This window comes from Rattus rattus, chromosome 1 (assembly GCF_011064425.1).
Source record: "Rattus rattus isolate New Zealand chromosome 1, Rrattus_CSIRO_v1, whole genome shotgun sequence".
Classification (NCBI taxonomy): Eukaryota; Metazoa; Chordata; class Mammalia; order Rodentia; family Muridae; genus Rattus; species Rattus rattus.
In genome coordinates, this window is record NC_046154.1 from 206172043 (window position 1) to 206186624 (window position 14582).

Genomic DNA, 14582 nt, shown 5'->3' on the forward strand with positions numbered 1-14582 from the left:
GAGGGCTGGAAGGGTCAGAAAAGATGTCTGGGCTTTGAGGCAGTTAAAGAGATGAGGTTGGAAAATGGAGCCAGGTGGGTGTTTGGGGGACAGGATGGGCAGGGTTTGTTCCTTCTCTCAGACGACTGCAGGAGGGGTGGCAGGCAGAACTGTAGCCCAAGGCAGCTGAGGCAGCTCAGTCAGGAAGGAGAGGGGTGGGGGAGAGGGCAGGCCGCAGCACTGGGGGGTGGGGGGAGGTAGGGTGGTCTCAGTGCAAGAAGACTGCACCTCCCTCAGGGTGAGGAGCAGGAGACAGAGGAGCTCCCACTGGGAGGAGAGAGAGGGAGCGATCTTCACCCTCATCTTCAAGTGGGCTTGTCTTGGTGGTGGCAGGAATGGAGACACGCGTCTGAGCTATTCCAGGCGGACAGTCACCCCTGGAGGCGTACAGGGCAAGAGGCCGATGAGTTCTTGGAAAGGGGTCCAGGAGGCACAGCTACTGAGCTAGACTGACCTGGCGTGTGACTTTTTGAGAAACCACACACTACGGCATTCCTTAGAGCGTCTGCCTTGGCTGCCTCTGGGAAGTGGGCTGCTGGACAACTGTAGCACACTGCTGGGCCTGGTGTGTGTGTGTGTGTGTGTGTGTGTGTGTGTGTGTGTGTGTGTGTGTGTGTGTGTGTGTGTGTGTGTGTACATGCACGTTCGTGTCTGGGTATGTGACTGCAGCCTGCATTTTCTCCCCTACCAGCCTTCCTCCTCCCCTCCAGCCACCCTGGGATTGGTGACTCTCAGCCCCTCCCCTCGACTCCCCCAAACCCTCCCAGAACCTTTATCAGGGAGCTGGGACTGGTTCCTGCCACCTCCCCGAGCCCCTGCACTCTTGCCTCTCTCTGTCTCCACAGCAGCGTCACCCGGCTCCCGGATCCTGCCAGCCGTCCAGCTCTACAGGTAGGTCCAGGGAAGACAGTGTGGCAGACTGAAGCTGGCACCAAGGACGAGGGGTGCCAGTCAGGAGGGGACAAAGGAGAGGAGATGGCAGAGGATGGTAGCCTCTGATGGGTAAACAAGGGCACCGGGAAGGAGACGAGAAAGTGCCCACCAGGATGGAGAGCTGTTAAGGCTTAGCATCTGGGGCCGGAATCAGGACAGGTCAGAAAGTTTCTAAGTCTCGGGTTGTGTAGTGCTGTAGAACAGTATCCAGGGCTCTTCCAAAGCTAACTAAAGGAACAGACAGCGTAGACCCTGTAAGCCTACCATCCTCGGGACCCGGAGAGTCCAGCACCGCACCATCGCTCATTGTTGGGGCAGATCCTAGGGAGATGTTTGGGGACCTGGGAAGGGGAGCCAAAATGATGTAGCCCCTTCTCAGAGAGGCAGCCAAGGCTCTTCAGATCAGGGCTTGGATAGAGGAGCCAGGGGCTAGAATAACATGGTGGAAGCCAGCTGCTGGTCAGTCGGGAAGGCCTCCTGTGTCTCCACCAAGCTGTCTTCCCTTCATCTTAGCTTTGTCCTTCAGGCACCATGAGGAGCGCCATGCTGTTCGCGGCTGTCCTCGCCCTCAGCTTGGCTTGGACCTTCGGGGCTGCGTGTGAGGGGCCTCAGGAGCAGGGTGGGAGGCTCAGTAAGGTAAGATGTCCCCTGACAGAGTCAAGGACCTCAGGGGGACTCGGGGTTCTGTCTGTCTGCATAGCTGGAGGGAAGAAGGTGGGCTGGTGGGGTTGGGCATTTTGTCTGTAGCTTTCTCTGTATCTCTGGTCCTCTCCTGTGTCCATTGTCTCTATGGTACCCCTCTGCGTCTTGGGTATCTGGTAGATGAAGTGTACCCTAAAGAATGTTCAGCATTGTATGGACTGAGCAGTTCACATGTATGTATATGTATGTTTACATATATGTATATACACACATAATATATATGCATGTATATATATAATCTATCAGTTACACATGTTAATTTTCAAGATGCAGACCCCCGCCCCACCCACCTCTTGCAGACTCAGGTATCCAAGGTCCCAACCCTTCTCCTTCTCCCCTCCCGCCTGCCTAATTCTAAGCCTCTGCTTAGTCAGCCTGTGAAACAGAAAGCCAGGGTGAGCTTGGATTTCTAAAGTTCCTCTAAGAAAAAGAATAGACCTTGTCAGGTCGGCGGCGTAGGGGAGTGCAGGGAGGAAGTCTTCTCGGGGTTTTGAGTCGACAGCAGTTACATCGGTACAAACGCTTTTAAGATGATTACAGGTGGGACTTATTACACATTCAGTGTGTGAAGCCGCACTGCCTCTCCAGCTCCGATCTGTTTAGCATCTCATTACAGGAGGTGGGCTGAGTATTTGAACAATTTGGAAAAAAGTGGCTTCTGGGAAGCTGTGTGCTGGGCAGAGAGAGAGGGGGGGAGGGAGAGAACACACACACACACACACACACACACACACACACACACACACACACACACACACACACAGGTGGCAATCAGATGCAAATAAAACCCAGTGCTCGGGAAGTATCAGATACAGGCTGGACCCTGTGCAGTCAGGGTGGGGTAGGACTGCCTGGGTTCTTCAGAAACAAGCTTGCTTCAGTGCCTCAGGCAACAAGAACACCCCTCTGCCTCTCTTGGTCAGCACAAGAGACTCTCACTCCCCCCAAGGTCTGTGAGGATGAGGCTACTGGGTGGCATACATGTGTATGTGAGTACCTGCGAGGCTTGTCTGGGGTGTACTCTGGTGTACACAGCAGCCCGAGGATGCTAGGACTCCAGAGAGGGGCACAGCTGAGGTCCAGACAACATCCCCTAATACAGTCCGCAGCAGCACTTCTCTGGGCTCTAGCTAATGGTGCACATGTCATGTATTCATCGACCCTGCTGTGCCCGAGTTCTTAGAAAAAAAAATCACGAGGAAAATGCAGTTTTCTTATGGGGCAGCAGCTCTGGAATCTGAAATTCTAGGTCCAGGGTGGAAAGGGGAGAGAAAACAAGCAAGAAGCAGAAAGCTGTGGTGAAGAGCAAGGGAGACAGTGAGAAGCCAGGGAGAGCACTGTTCACAGACACTGCGCACAGTAGGGAGTCTTGTGTCTGCACATGTGCCCTGGCTGTCCGCCACCACCTGACCAAGTCACAGAGCACAGGTTAGAGGACACACGCTCAGTGGGATTTCTTGGGTGAGGCGAGTTCATGGCTCACTCAGTGGACTAACTGTGTCTGTGAGCAAGCTGTTTTTGAACTTGTGACTTTGTCACGGAGAGGTGGCAGAGCTGAGCAGGGATTTCAGGAGACAGTCACCCTTGACCTTGGGAGACAGCGTGATCAGCATCCCAGGAAGTCAGTTCTTAGGCAATCAGGTCAACAGGCCAGCCACCCGGAAACCTCCACATGGCTCCAAACTTCACCATGCACATCGGCACCATGGGGTCACATTCAGATTCAGGTCCTGTCCAAGAGGTCTCAGGTAAGACTGGGTTCTAACATGGTCCCGCTGCTGCTGCTGCTGCTGCCACTGCTGCTGCTGCTGTGCCGCCCCACACGCCACACTTTATGCACCCATTTCTCTTCCAGGGAGGAAGAGGGTTTGGGGTAAGGCTATTTTGTGCAGGAAGAGAGCAAGTGGGTGGGGTGTGGACCCCATCCCTCAGCTCTCTGCTTCTCTCCCTTGCAAGGACTCTGATCTCTCTCAGCTACCTCCATCCCTGCTTCGGAGACTCTACGACAGCCGCCCCATCTCTCTGGAAGGATTGCTGAAAGTGCTGAGCAAGGCTAGCGTGGGTAGGAGGAGGCTCTGGAGAGGGAAGGCTGGGGGGAGGGGCAAGGGGCCAGCGTTCTGAAGATTACACTGGCCTGGGAAACCCGTTCCTGGGGAGGGAGAAGGGGGTGTCCTACTTAGTTAATGAGGACAGTGATTTGAATTCCTCTCTGTTTCCATCTACACACGTGTGCCTGCCTTCACAGGACCGAAGGAGACATCACTTCCACAGAAACGTGAGTAGCTTCTTCCCCATCTGTGCTGACCATTTGTCCAAAGTCCCATGGGCATGGGTGGGGCCGATGGGCCGTTTTGGCCAGCTTCATCTCAGCTGGTGCAGACAATATGCCAGCCACAGTTGCTTAGCCAGCCTTTCTGAGTGGGAGACAGCGGGGGGAACAAGGAAAAAACAGGTGTGGGGGCATGGGAGCTCGTTCCTCACTGGCTGGTCACTGGGCACTCAGAGGCTCTCCTGGTGGTAAAGATGCTAAGCCAGCACCTGCTGTGGTAGGGAAGGAACACAGTATGTGTGTGTTGAGTGCATGTGTGGAGGGAGGGGTAGAAAGAGAAGATGGGCAGAGAGAAGAGACCTGCTAGCTGTGGAGTTCAGGTTCCAATGAAATAAAGACTAGTCAGATATCTTGGCCCGTTTGTAATTCTGGAAGTCAGGGGGTTAGGGAGGAATGGAGAATGCAAGGCTAGCCTGGGCTACATGGCAAGTTCTAGGGCAGCCTAGCCTACATAGACCTGGTTTGGATTGGGGGCAGGCTTAGAAGTCTTGACATGTATGTTGACAACACTGGCCTTTTCTTTTAGGTGACATGCACGACTTCTTTGTGGGACTTATGGGCAAGAGGAACAGCCAACCAGGTAGGGTACACCCAGGGGAGGGTCTGGGTACTGCTAAGGATAGGTCAGAAGTGCCTTCCAGTTTGTCACCAGAGAGGAAGATGAGTTTTCTCAGTTGCCCTGAATGTCTATGGCCCTTTCTTTCTCAGTCAGCTCAGATCTACAGTCATCAGGATCAGCCCTTTCCCTGAGCACAGAGTAGGACAGCCTGGCTTGGCTGAGAGAGAGGGACAGAAGGCTCTGTCTCCCCTGCATTCTCCCAGCTCTGTCTCTCAGAGCTGTCTGTCATAGCCAGCCCTGATTCAGAAGAATCCTTCCTAACCACACTGCTTACTTCACCCCAGACACTCCCGCTGATGTGGTTGAAGAGAACACCCCCAGCTTTGGCGTCCTCAAATAGGCCAGCAGTGCAGAAAAGGCAAGTACTATTGGCTGGAGTGGGAGGGGGCAGGGGAGGGAGCTGCCCAATGTGGTTCTCAGAGATGCTACCGATGCACACACCTTTGCCCTAAAACACAAATAACATGGACAGTGCCCAGCACACCAAGCGTCAGGCACAATGACTCTTAGACATAGCGTGCCGTCTCCAGTGTGCTCTTTTATCTCTTTCTCTGGTGTCAGGGACTCCGATGATCACTGAGCAGACAGAGTGAGATGTAGGAAGCAGGGTAAAGAATCCCGTGGGGCTTCTCCAGTGCTCAACTGCTGTGCTGGATACGGTCTTCTTGTGACCTATACAAAAGATGGTTGAGATCACCTTTCATTCGTTATAGGTCTGGTTCACAGCCCAAGTGTTTGCCTCCCAAGGAGGTTGAACTGTGGTGAGATACAGACTGCTCAGGATGCAGTCAGGTACACTTGTGACTTACAGGACTCGGGCATGCTGAAAGTCTGTGGCAGGAGCCAGAAACCACATCTCGGCCCCCTGGAGCAGCAGGATGCATCAGGACCTAATCTAAACTCAGTCCTGGACCTGCTTTTCTCGAGCTGTCTCTCTTTGGCCAAGCGACTTAATGCTGTGGCTTAGTTTCCCCGTCTGGAATATAAGTGCAGTGATAAAATCTCCCAGGGCTGTGGTTTGATAGACAGAGCTTTTATAATGGTTCCCGGCACACCGAGAGCCACCTGTATTATGGCTCTTCTGGTCTGGGAGCTGGTGTTGGGGAGGGAGGGAGGGAGGGTGGAGGATGTCCTTATGTGTCCCCTGGCTGGCTTTTATCTGACTGCTGAAAGCCATCTAGGTCAGACCTCAGGACTGCGTGGGCTGAGATATTCCTCACTTTCCACTGGTGTGAAAGTTCCTCGGGGAAGTCTAGTCAAAACACAGAGCTTCTGTCTTGACACCATCTACCCACACACGGCAACGGCAGCTCAGTTGATGCCTTCCATTTTGCTGGTTTCTAAAGAGAAGGAAGGCAGGAATGAGGAAGGATCTGGGAGCCTCTGCCATTCTGCACAGCCTCCTGCCTCTCTCTCTTCACTCTGGGAATTCAGTCACAGCCGCAGGGTAGCCAGTCGGAGACCCAAGAAGCTGAGTCTTGGTACCACCTGTTCACGACTCCCTAGGACCAGGGTCTGGTCCCCTTTGCTGTTGGGTGAGAGGGCATAGGGGCTGTAATAACTGTAACTGGCTGATTACACGGTGCACACCATATCATTTTGCTCTCATTAGATGGCTATTTCAGTCCTGCCGATGGCCAGATAATTACGCATGTAGCTATATCTGGATGATATACTCTCCTCTGGCGTTATGCACTAGCTGTAAAGATAATTACAGTGCGATTTTGCCATAGTATTTCATACAAATGGTAAAGGCAAGTGCATTGTGAAGTCTCCTTTTAATATTTGCCGGCGAATCCAAGCTCTTTCAGAGGGAGTGCAGTAATTGTAGCCTTCCTAATCTCACCAACAACGGTGTTCTAAGCCTGTTAGGTGCCGCACTGTCAGGGTGTAGAATCAGTCCCCAAGGGATAGCATTTAAAGGTGATTAGAAGTGGATCAACACAGGTGACTGCATCATTTTATTTCATTCACGTGAAGCTGCTGAAAACAGAAGCCATTCAGAACCTGCCTTCAAAGACCAAGAGCTGGGTTAAGCAGGGGAGGACTGGTCGCTCTGGGTGGGCTGTCTGTGCCAGCCTCCTGGGAGTGCTGGGTGATATGAACTGGTCACTTCACCTTTCCGTGTGTGCTCCACAGACGGACAGACAGGCAGACACAGTGTTTAGCACACTGGGAAAGGGGCAAGCACCTGCAGCCAGCAGTTAGTTCTCCAGCCCCACAAGGCTGCAGGGACAACTGAGAGTTAAGCTTTTTTTTTCCAGGAAGCTGGCCGGCCCTCGTTCCCTCAGTGGGTGGGACAGAGGGCAGTGTCATTTTGTAGGACAAAGATGTGATTTTAAAGTCTTATCTATTTGTTTTTGTCTTTAGCACTCCACTCTCAGACCCTGGACTGCATCATAAAGACAGGGTCCCTGTGGCGGTCCCAGTGCCTGCGCTCCTGCTTCCCTGCCTGCAAGGTCCTCCTGTCGGCTCCCTTCCCTACTCTGCACAGATGCTGCATATGAACAGCCTCTACCCCCATACCAATTATGGTTTCTGTAGTGTCCTGCATTAAAAATACCATGTCTCCTCCTCAACAATAAAGGGTTTTTACAATGGAGTGACTGATGCAACGGATGAACTGAGTGGGCTTTTCCATAAATCCATATATGCAAAAAAGACGACACCGGGCCTGCAAGGTGGGTCATGGAGTAAAGGGGCTTGCCACACAGGCCTGATGACCTCAGTTCGATCCCTGGATCCACCACAGAAGGAGAGGTTGTTCTCTGGCCTCCACATGTGTGTCATTGCATAAGCCACTTTGGTTACACACACACACACACACACTCACACACACACACACACACTCGCGTGCACACACATACATACATGCACACAAATGTAAAGAAAGCCCTATTTAAGTAGATACACCTTCATTTTGGATGCATAATAGCTGTTCTACTAGAATAATTATTCTTCAGACAATTCACAACAGATTTGGTGATAAAAAGAACAGGTATATACCAGTGTGATGGACACCTAACCCCAGCACTCAGACAGACAGACACCAGTATGGTGGTGCACACCTGTAACCCCAGTACTCAGACAGACACCGGTGGGATGCACACCTGTAACCCTCAGCAAGTTGAGGCAGGGGGATCTTGAGTTTGAAGTCAGTCTTGGCCACAAAGTGAGAGTCTGTTTCAAGAAAACAAAAACAACCAATCCTCAGATTTGGATCATTACTAACAAGAACCTTCCTAGGTTCCAGTTCAGATAGGTTCTGAAAGGCTTACCTGTTTGTCTAGGCAGAGCCTGGGAAAATTCAGTCAGCAACTCCAGCACTTCCTAATTAGGGGGCTGTGCACGGATTATTTTCTCTCTCCAAATGATGATCCTGGGGAAGATGGCAACCATTGTCACTGGTTGCTTTCCCTGGGTTACATCGGATTATTGCTGTCGCCAGTCAGAATAGCTGTAACCTCCCACATGAGGCCCTCCTGAGGCTGGCTTACCAACATTCCCATGTGAAGGGCAGGAAGGCTAAGGAACTCCTGCTCCTCCCCAAGGATGTGAAATAGTAAACTATGGCAGGAGACCCCTCGAGGCCCATTTTAGTGTAGCTGCTAGGAAGCTCCGGGGATGAGGTTTTCATGAGTGTTGCCCACGCTGGGGTGGGGTGGGGGGCTTTTCCACAGCAGAGCTACCCACATAGCCTGCTCTTGACTGTCAACTTCAAACTTGGACACAGGTGTGTCTGCTGTTGCCCTCTCTATCTGGGACCAAGAGAAATAGACCCCCCCCCAAACCCACACATGGATTTTGTAGTATGGCAGGGTTATGGACAAGCAGATCCAGCTTGATCCAGTTGGGGTGGAGGTAAGACAGGGAGGTTACTACAGAAGCCAAAAGAGGCAAATGTCCTCAGTATTAACTGGCTGCTGTAGCCATGAAAGGGCAAAGCATTTCTCTCATGTTCTTCCTCTGTAGTGTATCAATTACCTTCCAACACTGGCACAGTAGAGCCCAGAACGTGGCCTGACAAGCCATGGGTGTGCATGTCTTTTATCAATCTGATGTGCTAATGATCCCTGCCCATTTTAACGGGCTTTGTACCCCAATAAAACATGGGAAATCCCTCCAAGCTCCTAGTCTTAGTCAGACGCAGGAGAAATGCGAAGGTGACACTTGGCCTCCCCCAGGCAACTCCAGGGCAGGACTTTTGGAGCAGGTGCTGTTTCTTGCAGTTCTTCTGCCTCAGGGAAAGTTCTAGTTTCCCACTGGGTGCCCCTTTGACTGACAGCTACGTGGTGGGGAAGGGAGAGAAAGCCATCCACGCAGAGCCAGGTCACCCGACCACACTTGGTGGTATCTAGGACTACGATGATGGAGAATGAGATGTTGGCAACCTCTCCCTCACCCACAAGGAAAGGGGGAGGGGTCTAGACAGGAAGCTGTTGGGGAGGGTCCTTAAGGATTGTGATGGATGCCAAGAGATGTAGCTCTTCACAGCTGTTGGTTTCCCGGAGTAGGGGGCGGGGTGGGAAGGACTCTGTTACCTTTGATGGACTGGCTGCTGGGAGTTTGACCATGCTCCAACAAGGCAGCACAGATTGAACTTACACACACACACACACACACACACACACACACACACACACACACACACATCTTTGGTGGGGGTACAAGGATGGGAGGATGAACCTTGGAGGAATGGGTCGTGTGATTAGGATACATTATATGAAATTCCCAAATAATCAATAAAAACATTATGCTGGTAAAAGAAAAGTGACCCCACCCTAGATTATAGAGCCGTTCCCCACAAATCATCTCTCTGACCTTTCTAAAGTAGCTGTCTGCAGGGTATTTGAGACGCTGTCGCAGGGTCTGGGAGAATTTCTTCAGGCTGTGAGAGCCTCAAGAGTTGGTTCTGCTCAGATCCGGAGTCTGGCATAGATGCTGAGCTGCTGTGGGTGACAACTGCCTGCCAAGTAGGACATAAGTGCAGAAAGGCTGCTCTCTGGTGGGGCTGACAAATATTACAGTGCCAGGGATTTCAGAGGAAAACCTCTCTCTCTCTCTCTCTCTCTCTCTCTCTCTCTCTCTCTCTCCCTCCCTCCTCCCTCCCTCTCTCCTTTCCTCCTCTCCTCTCTCCTTCCACCCCCCTCCCCCTTTCCTCCCTCTTCCTCTCCCTTCCCCCCTTTCTCCCCCTTCTGTCCCTTCCTCCCTACCTGTCTCTTCCCTTTCTTTCCCATCCCTCTACCACCCACCCACCATGTAACCCAGCCCAGGCTGACTTTCAATTTACTATGTAGCCCAAGCTGGTCTCAATTCCCCCAAATCCTCCTGCCTTCTAAACTCTGGGTTAACAGGCGTTTGATACCTCACCCATCTTCTTAAATTCCTATTTACTGTACTTAGAGCAGTGAGACCCTCCCCCCCAACTAAATTTCCAGCCTGTTCTTCCCCATTTAGCTTTGCGCATATGCATCACTGAGACTGTCATCTACCTTAACATCTCTAGATAATAAATAGTAGGCACCTTGGTTTGCACCTTCCAGGTGGTTTGTTAGCTGGTGAAGTTGACTGGGCTCCATACTCCAAAGGCAGCTGGTGAGAGAGGCTGAACAGATCTTGTGAGTCCTATGCCTTATCGTGTCTGAGCTGTGGGGGCTGTGGGCTTAGATTTTTTTTTTTAAATCTACTTTATAATAAGGTTTTTCTCAGTATAGAGTTTATTCAGGGTATGGGGAGGGGAGTTAAGAGAGTAGTAGGGGCAGAGAAAGGAAGAAAGAGAGAGAGACAGAGAGACAGAGAGACAGAGACAGAGACAGAGAGAGACAGAGAGAAGAAGGGGAGGAGAAGGAAGAGGAGGAGGAGGAAGAAGAGGAAGAAGAGGAGGAGGAAGAGAAGGAGGAAGAGGAGGAGGAGGAGGAGGAGGAGGAGGAGAAGTCAGCCATGAGCATGAGCACATGGAATTGGGGAGGGGAGGGAATGAGGGGAGAGTCGGGGCAGAAAGGCAAGAGCAAGAGAGGAGCAAGAGAAAACAAGAGCATAATAAGAGTTTTTAAATGGTTCGACATCCCTTCTAGCCCACTGTCCAAAGGTAGGGGAGAAAAGACGGTAAACAGGACAAGAGATGTGGACCTGTTCAGAAGTTCTTTGGGGCGATTCCAATCTCCATTTATCAGGATACCAGCAGCTCAGTTCAGTAGTGTCAGGATACCAACATGAATCAACAATGGTGGCACGATCCAGCAGAAACAGCCAGGCCTCTGCTAGGCTGAGTCAGTGGGCGTGGCCAGGACTGGCCAGGACACCGGGAGCAGTTCTCTGCCACTGTGCCTCTCTCAACGAAGTAAAGATCATCAAAGATGGAAGGCCAACGAAGTGTTGCGAGGCAAGCTATGCAAGCCTCTGTCCCTGTCCATGGAGTTCTATTTATACCATCTCCAAACATCACGTGTACTTTCATGGGTCTTGCCTCAGCAAAAGACCATGTGAGTCTGCCTCACATGACACAACCAGAAACTTCCACTTCAGGGGGCTGCCTTACCCAGTTGTGGGAACTGGTCCTGCCATTGGAACATAGCACCAACCAGAAAGAAACTCTTCCATTGCAGAGCAAAGTGAAACTCCCCACCCCAAACCATAAGAATGGGTCCCACCGCTGTTGTGTGTCCTTCTGTGGGAGACAAATGTCTGTTCATTCCAGAAAAGTCGCCAATGGGAGACCAAAGAAATAACTCCTTTTCTAGTCTAACCTGGTGAACCAGTGTGTCTAATTAGGCTTGTAGCTTACAGGAGCACGAGGGAAGGGTTATTTACAAAATATGGGTAGCTTACGGTGGCTAAATCACCAAAGAAAATAATCTCAGCAAGCATGAACTACTTATACACCTTCAGGGAGGGGGTTGCCCTTCATCCTGGCAACCAGTAACTTCCTGTCCTGGCTAGTTTCTTGTTAGTTTGTCACAAGCTTGAGTCACCTGAGAGAAAGGAACCCCAACTGAGAAAATGCCTCCATGAGACCTGGTTGTGGGTAAGCCTGTAGGACATATTCGGGACAGCCCAGTGTGGATAGTGCCACCCCTAGGCAGGAGGCCCTGAAGTAGAAGCAAGCCAGTAAGCAATGTCCCTCCATGGCCTCTGCTTCAGTTTCTGCCTCCAGGTTCCCGCCTTGGCTTCCCTTCATGAACCCTTTCCTCTACGAGTTACTTCGGTCATGGTGCTTTATCACAGCAATCCATACCCTAAAAGACACTGTCTATATATCCTGGAAAGGGGCGGGACCTCATGAGAGCCCCTCCCTCCCCATGACGGCAATTAATGGGCCGAGTCTTATGCAGATTTAGTCAGTCAAAACTACAGAATAATTCAAGAGGACAAATGCCTTGTCATGCTCTGTGGATGGTGATCTACAGCGTCCCCTCTTTCCCTGACCCTTGTATACTTTCCGTCCCGCCTCTGTTGTATTTTTTTTAAATCCAAGATTCAGGAGGAGAAAAGACCAAGTCCACGATTGTCCGATTAAAGCAGTCTGTATTTTCGGGTGCACCCAGGACAGGCTAGCTGGCTGCCAGTCAGCTAAGTTGGGATTTGAGTAAGCAGCCCCTGTCGGCCTTTCGAAGGCTCCCTTATAGGAGAGAATAAGGTGTTCACAGGAGCAAGAGGGTTGGTTGTTACGCATCGTGAGAATGGAAGAAACAAAGGATGGGTATTGTGTGCATGAGGTTGCACGCACGTTACCCAGGCCTAAGAGACAGGAACTGACTTACATTTTTGGTTGTGAGCTTAGCCTTTAACAGCTGAGCCATCTCTTCGGAACTGATTCTTAATGGCAAATAGGAGTCTCATTTTGCAAGGGCTTAACACAGGACAAACAGGAACTTCCTTTTGACTATCTTAAGTGCACACAGAACTCTTAACCTCAAGGTACATTTTTCCTGTTTTGGTCTTAGATTCCTTGAGCCCTGGAGCGGGTACTACAGACATTTCACTCAGGACTGAGTACTTAGTAAGCACTTAGTCTCTGCAGTTGCCAGGTGTGAGTCTGCAGGTAACCACTGCCCACTGCAGAGAGCAGCTCCCCTGACCACGGACGACCACAGTGATAAAACAGAGGTGTAAATGCAAATGTTTAAACAGGCGGTTTCAGAAAAAGGAGTGGTGATGGGGGTGGGGGTCGTCACGGTGCTCAGTCAGAAGCACACAGTGTCTAGGAGGCCAGGAGTTCGTAAGAAGGCACTCAAGAAGGGGGAGGGGGTCAAGGCAGGGGCTGGAGAGATGGCTCAGCAGTTAAGAGCACTGACTGCTCTTCCAGAGGTGCTGAGTTCAATTCCCAGCAACCACATGGTGGCTCACAACCATGTGCAGTGGGATCCAATGCCCTCTTCTGGTGTCTCTGAAGACAGCAACAGTGTACTCACATACATAAATAAACAATAAATGTTTAAAGAAAAGAAGGGGTCAAAATCAAAAGGCACCATGTAAACTCAAACCTAGAGACTGAACTCATCTGACCCAGAGAGGAAAAGTCCTGATACAAGCATTTCAGAGAGAGAGAGAGAGAGAGAGAGAGAGAGAGAGAGAGAGAGAGAGAGAGAGAGAGAGAGAATTCTCTGACTATCACAGTTTTGTGTGCTAGACCCTCTCTGAATGCTATTCCACAGAGCGTTAAATGTCAGACCTGAGAGGTATCTCCTGTCACTCTTCACCCTCTTTTCACGGTCCAATTCCTTTCACATTTTAGGAACCCAGGAGGGGGTATTAACACAGACGTTGCTTTTTGAGACAGGCTTTTATGGAGCCTAGACTATGTTCTAACTTGCTATGTAGCTGAGCGTGACCTTGGCCTTCTGATCCTTTCGTGTGGACTGACAACATTAGTCGTTCTGTGGTACGGTTGAAAGGAAGGTTTCTGTTTTAAAAGATTTACTTATATAATACATTTATTATATATACAGCATTGTGCCTGCATGTAGGCCTGCAGGCCAGAAGAGGGCATCAGATCCCTTTATCCATGGTTGTGAGCCACCCTGTGGTTGCTGAAAATTAAACTCAGGACCTCTGGAGGAGCAGTCAGTGCTCTTGACCCGGCAACCAGCTCCCAGCCACCGTGGAAAGGTTTTATTACAGGTATAGAGAGAGAGAGAGAGAGAGAGAGAGAGAGAGAGAGAGAGAGAGAGAGAGAGAGAGAGAGAGAGAGAGAGAGAGAGAGAGAGAGAGAGAGAGAGAGAGAGAGAACATATAGAAAGAAGTAGTCTGAACACAGCCAGCTAGCTAGCTGGACTTGGCCACGGGAAGGCCTGTGCTAGAGTTGTGCCTAGCTGCTCACTCTCCTCAGGCTGGGGAGACAGGAAGGGAAGGCGGTGGAGGAGCCAGACTGGCCTGTCTAGGCTGTCTAGGCTGTGTAAGGATGTGGGCAGGGGAGTTTTGGTTTTATGGTTAGTCCTGAGCAGGATCATTTGACGAGCGGATTCAGAAGAAGAGGGGAGGCCAACGATTGCATTCTAGACAGGGGCAGACCAGTTTTGGAACCGACCTGGGTTGCCAAGGTCCAGGGAATCCTGGGATTCCATCCATATCTACGAGGAAGGGGAGTCGGTTTTGGACCATCAGAAGAACTTCCCAGGGATCTAACCTGAAATACTCAATTCGTTAATCATTGGTCTCTAGGCATTTGTCATTTGTCACTGGGCTCGGACAAGGAAGTAGGCTCAGATAAGAACGTTAGAAACAGTGACCGTGGGGATTTGTTTACTACTTAGTCTAATTATTACCTTGTTTGATTTTTAGGTTTACTATTTTGCTTTATTACTATCTCGTGTGATCTCCTTGTTTACTACTTCGCTCGATTACTTTGTCTTTGATCTAAGAACTGACCCTGTTTTTTGGATGTACCTAGAATGATATAAAAGCAGACAGGGAAAAAAATAAAGCTTCTTCAACCTCAGCACTGGCTGGGGTCATCTTACA

At 50.7% G+C, this 14582-nt stretch overlaps 1 protein-coding gene across 1 annotated transcript; it reads left to right on the plus strand.

Moving 5' to 3' along the window:
* Positions 1-792: 792 nt before the first annotated feature.
* On the plus strand, positions 793-7237 carry Tac3 (tachykinin precursor 3). Its single transcript, XM_032890817.1, has 7 exons — positions 793-930; positions 1499-1608; positions 3631-3736; positions 3920-3949; positions 4530-4583; positions 4907-4980; positions 6993-7237. Exons 2-6 carry the CDS (start codon positions 1504-1506, stop codon positions 4960-4962), a joined length of 351 nt encoding a protein of 116 aa, XP_032746708.1. The 5' UTR covers positions 793-930; positions 1499-1503; the 3' UTR covers positions 4963-4980; positions 6993-7237.
* Positions 7238-14582: the final 7345 nt, after the last annotated feature.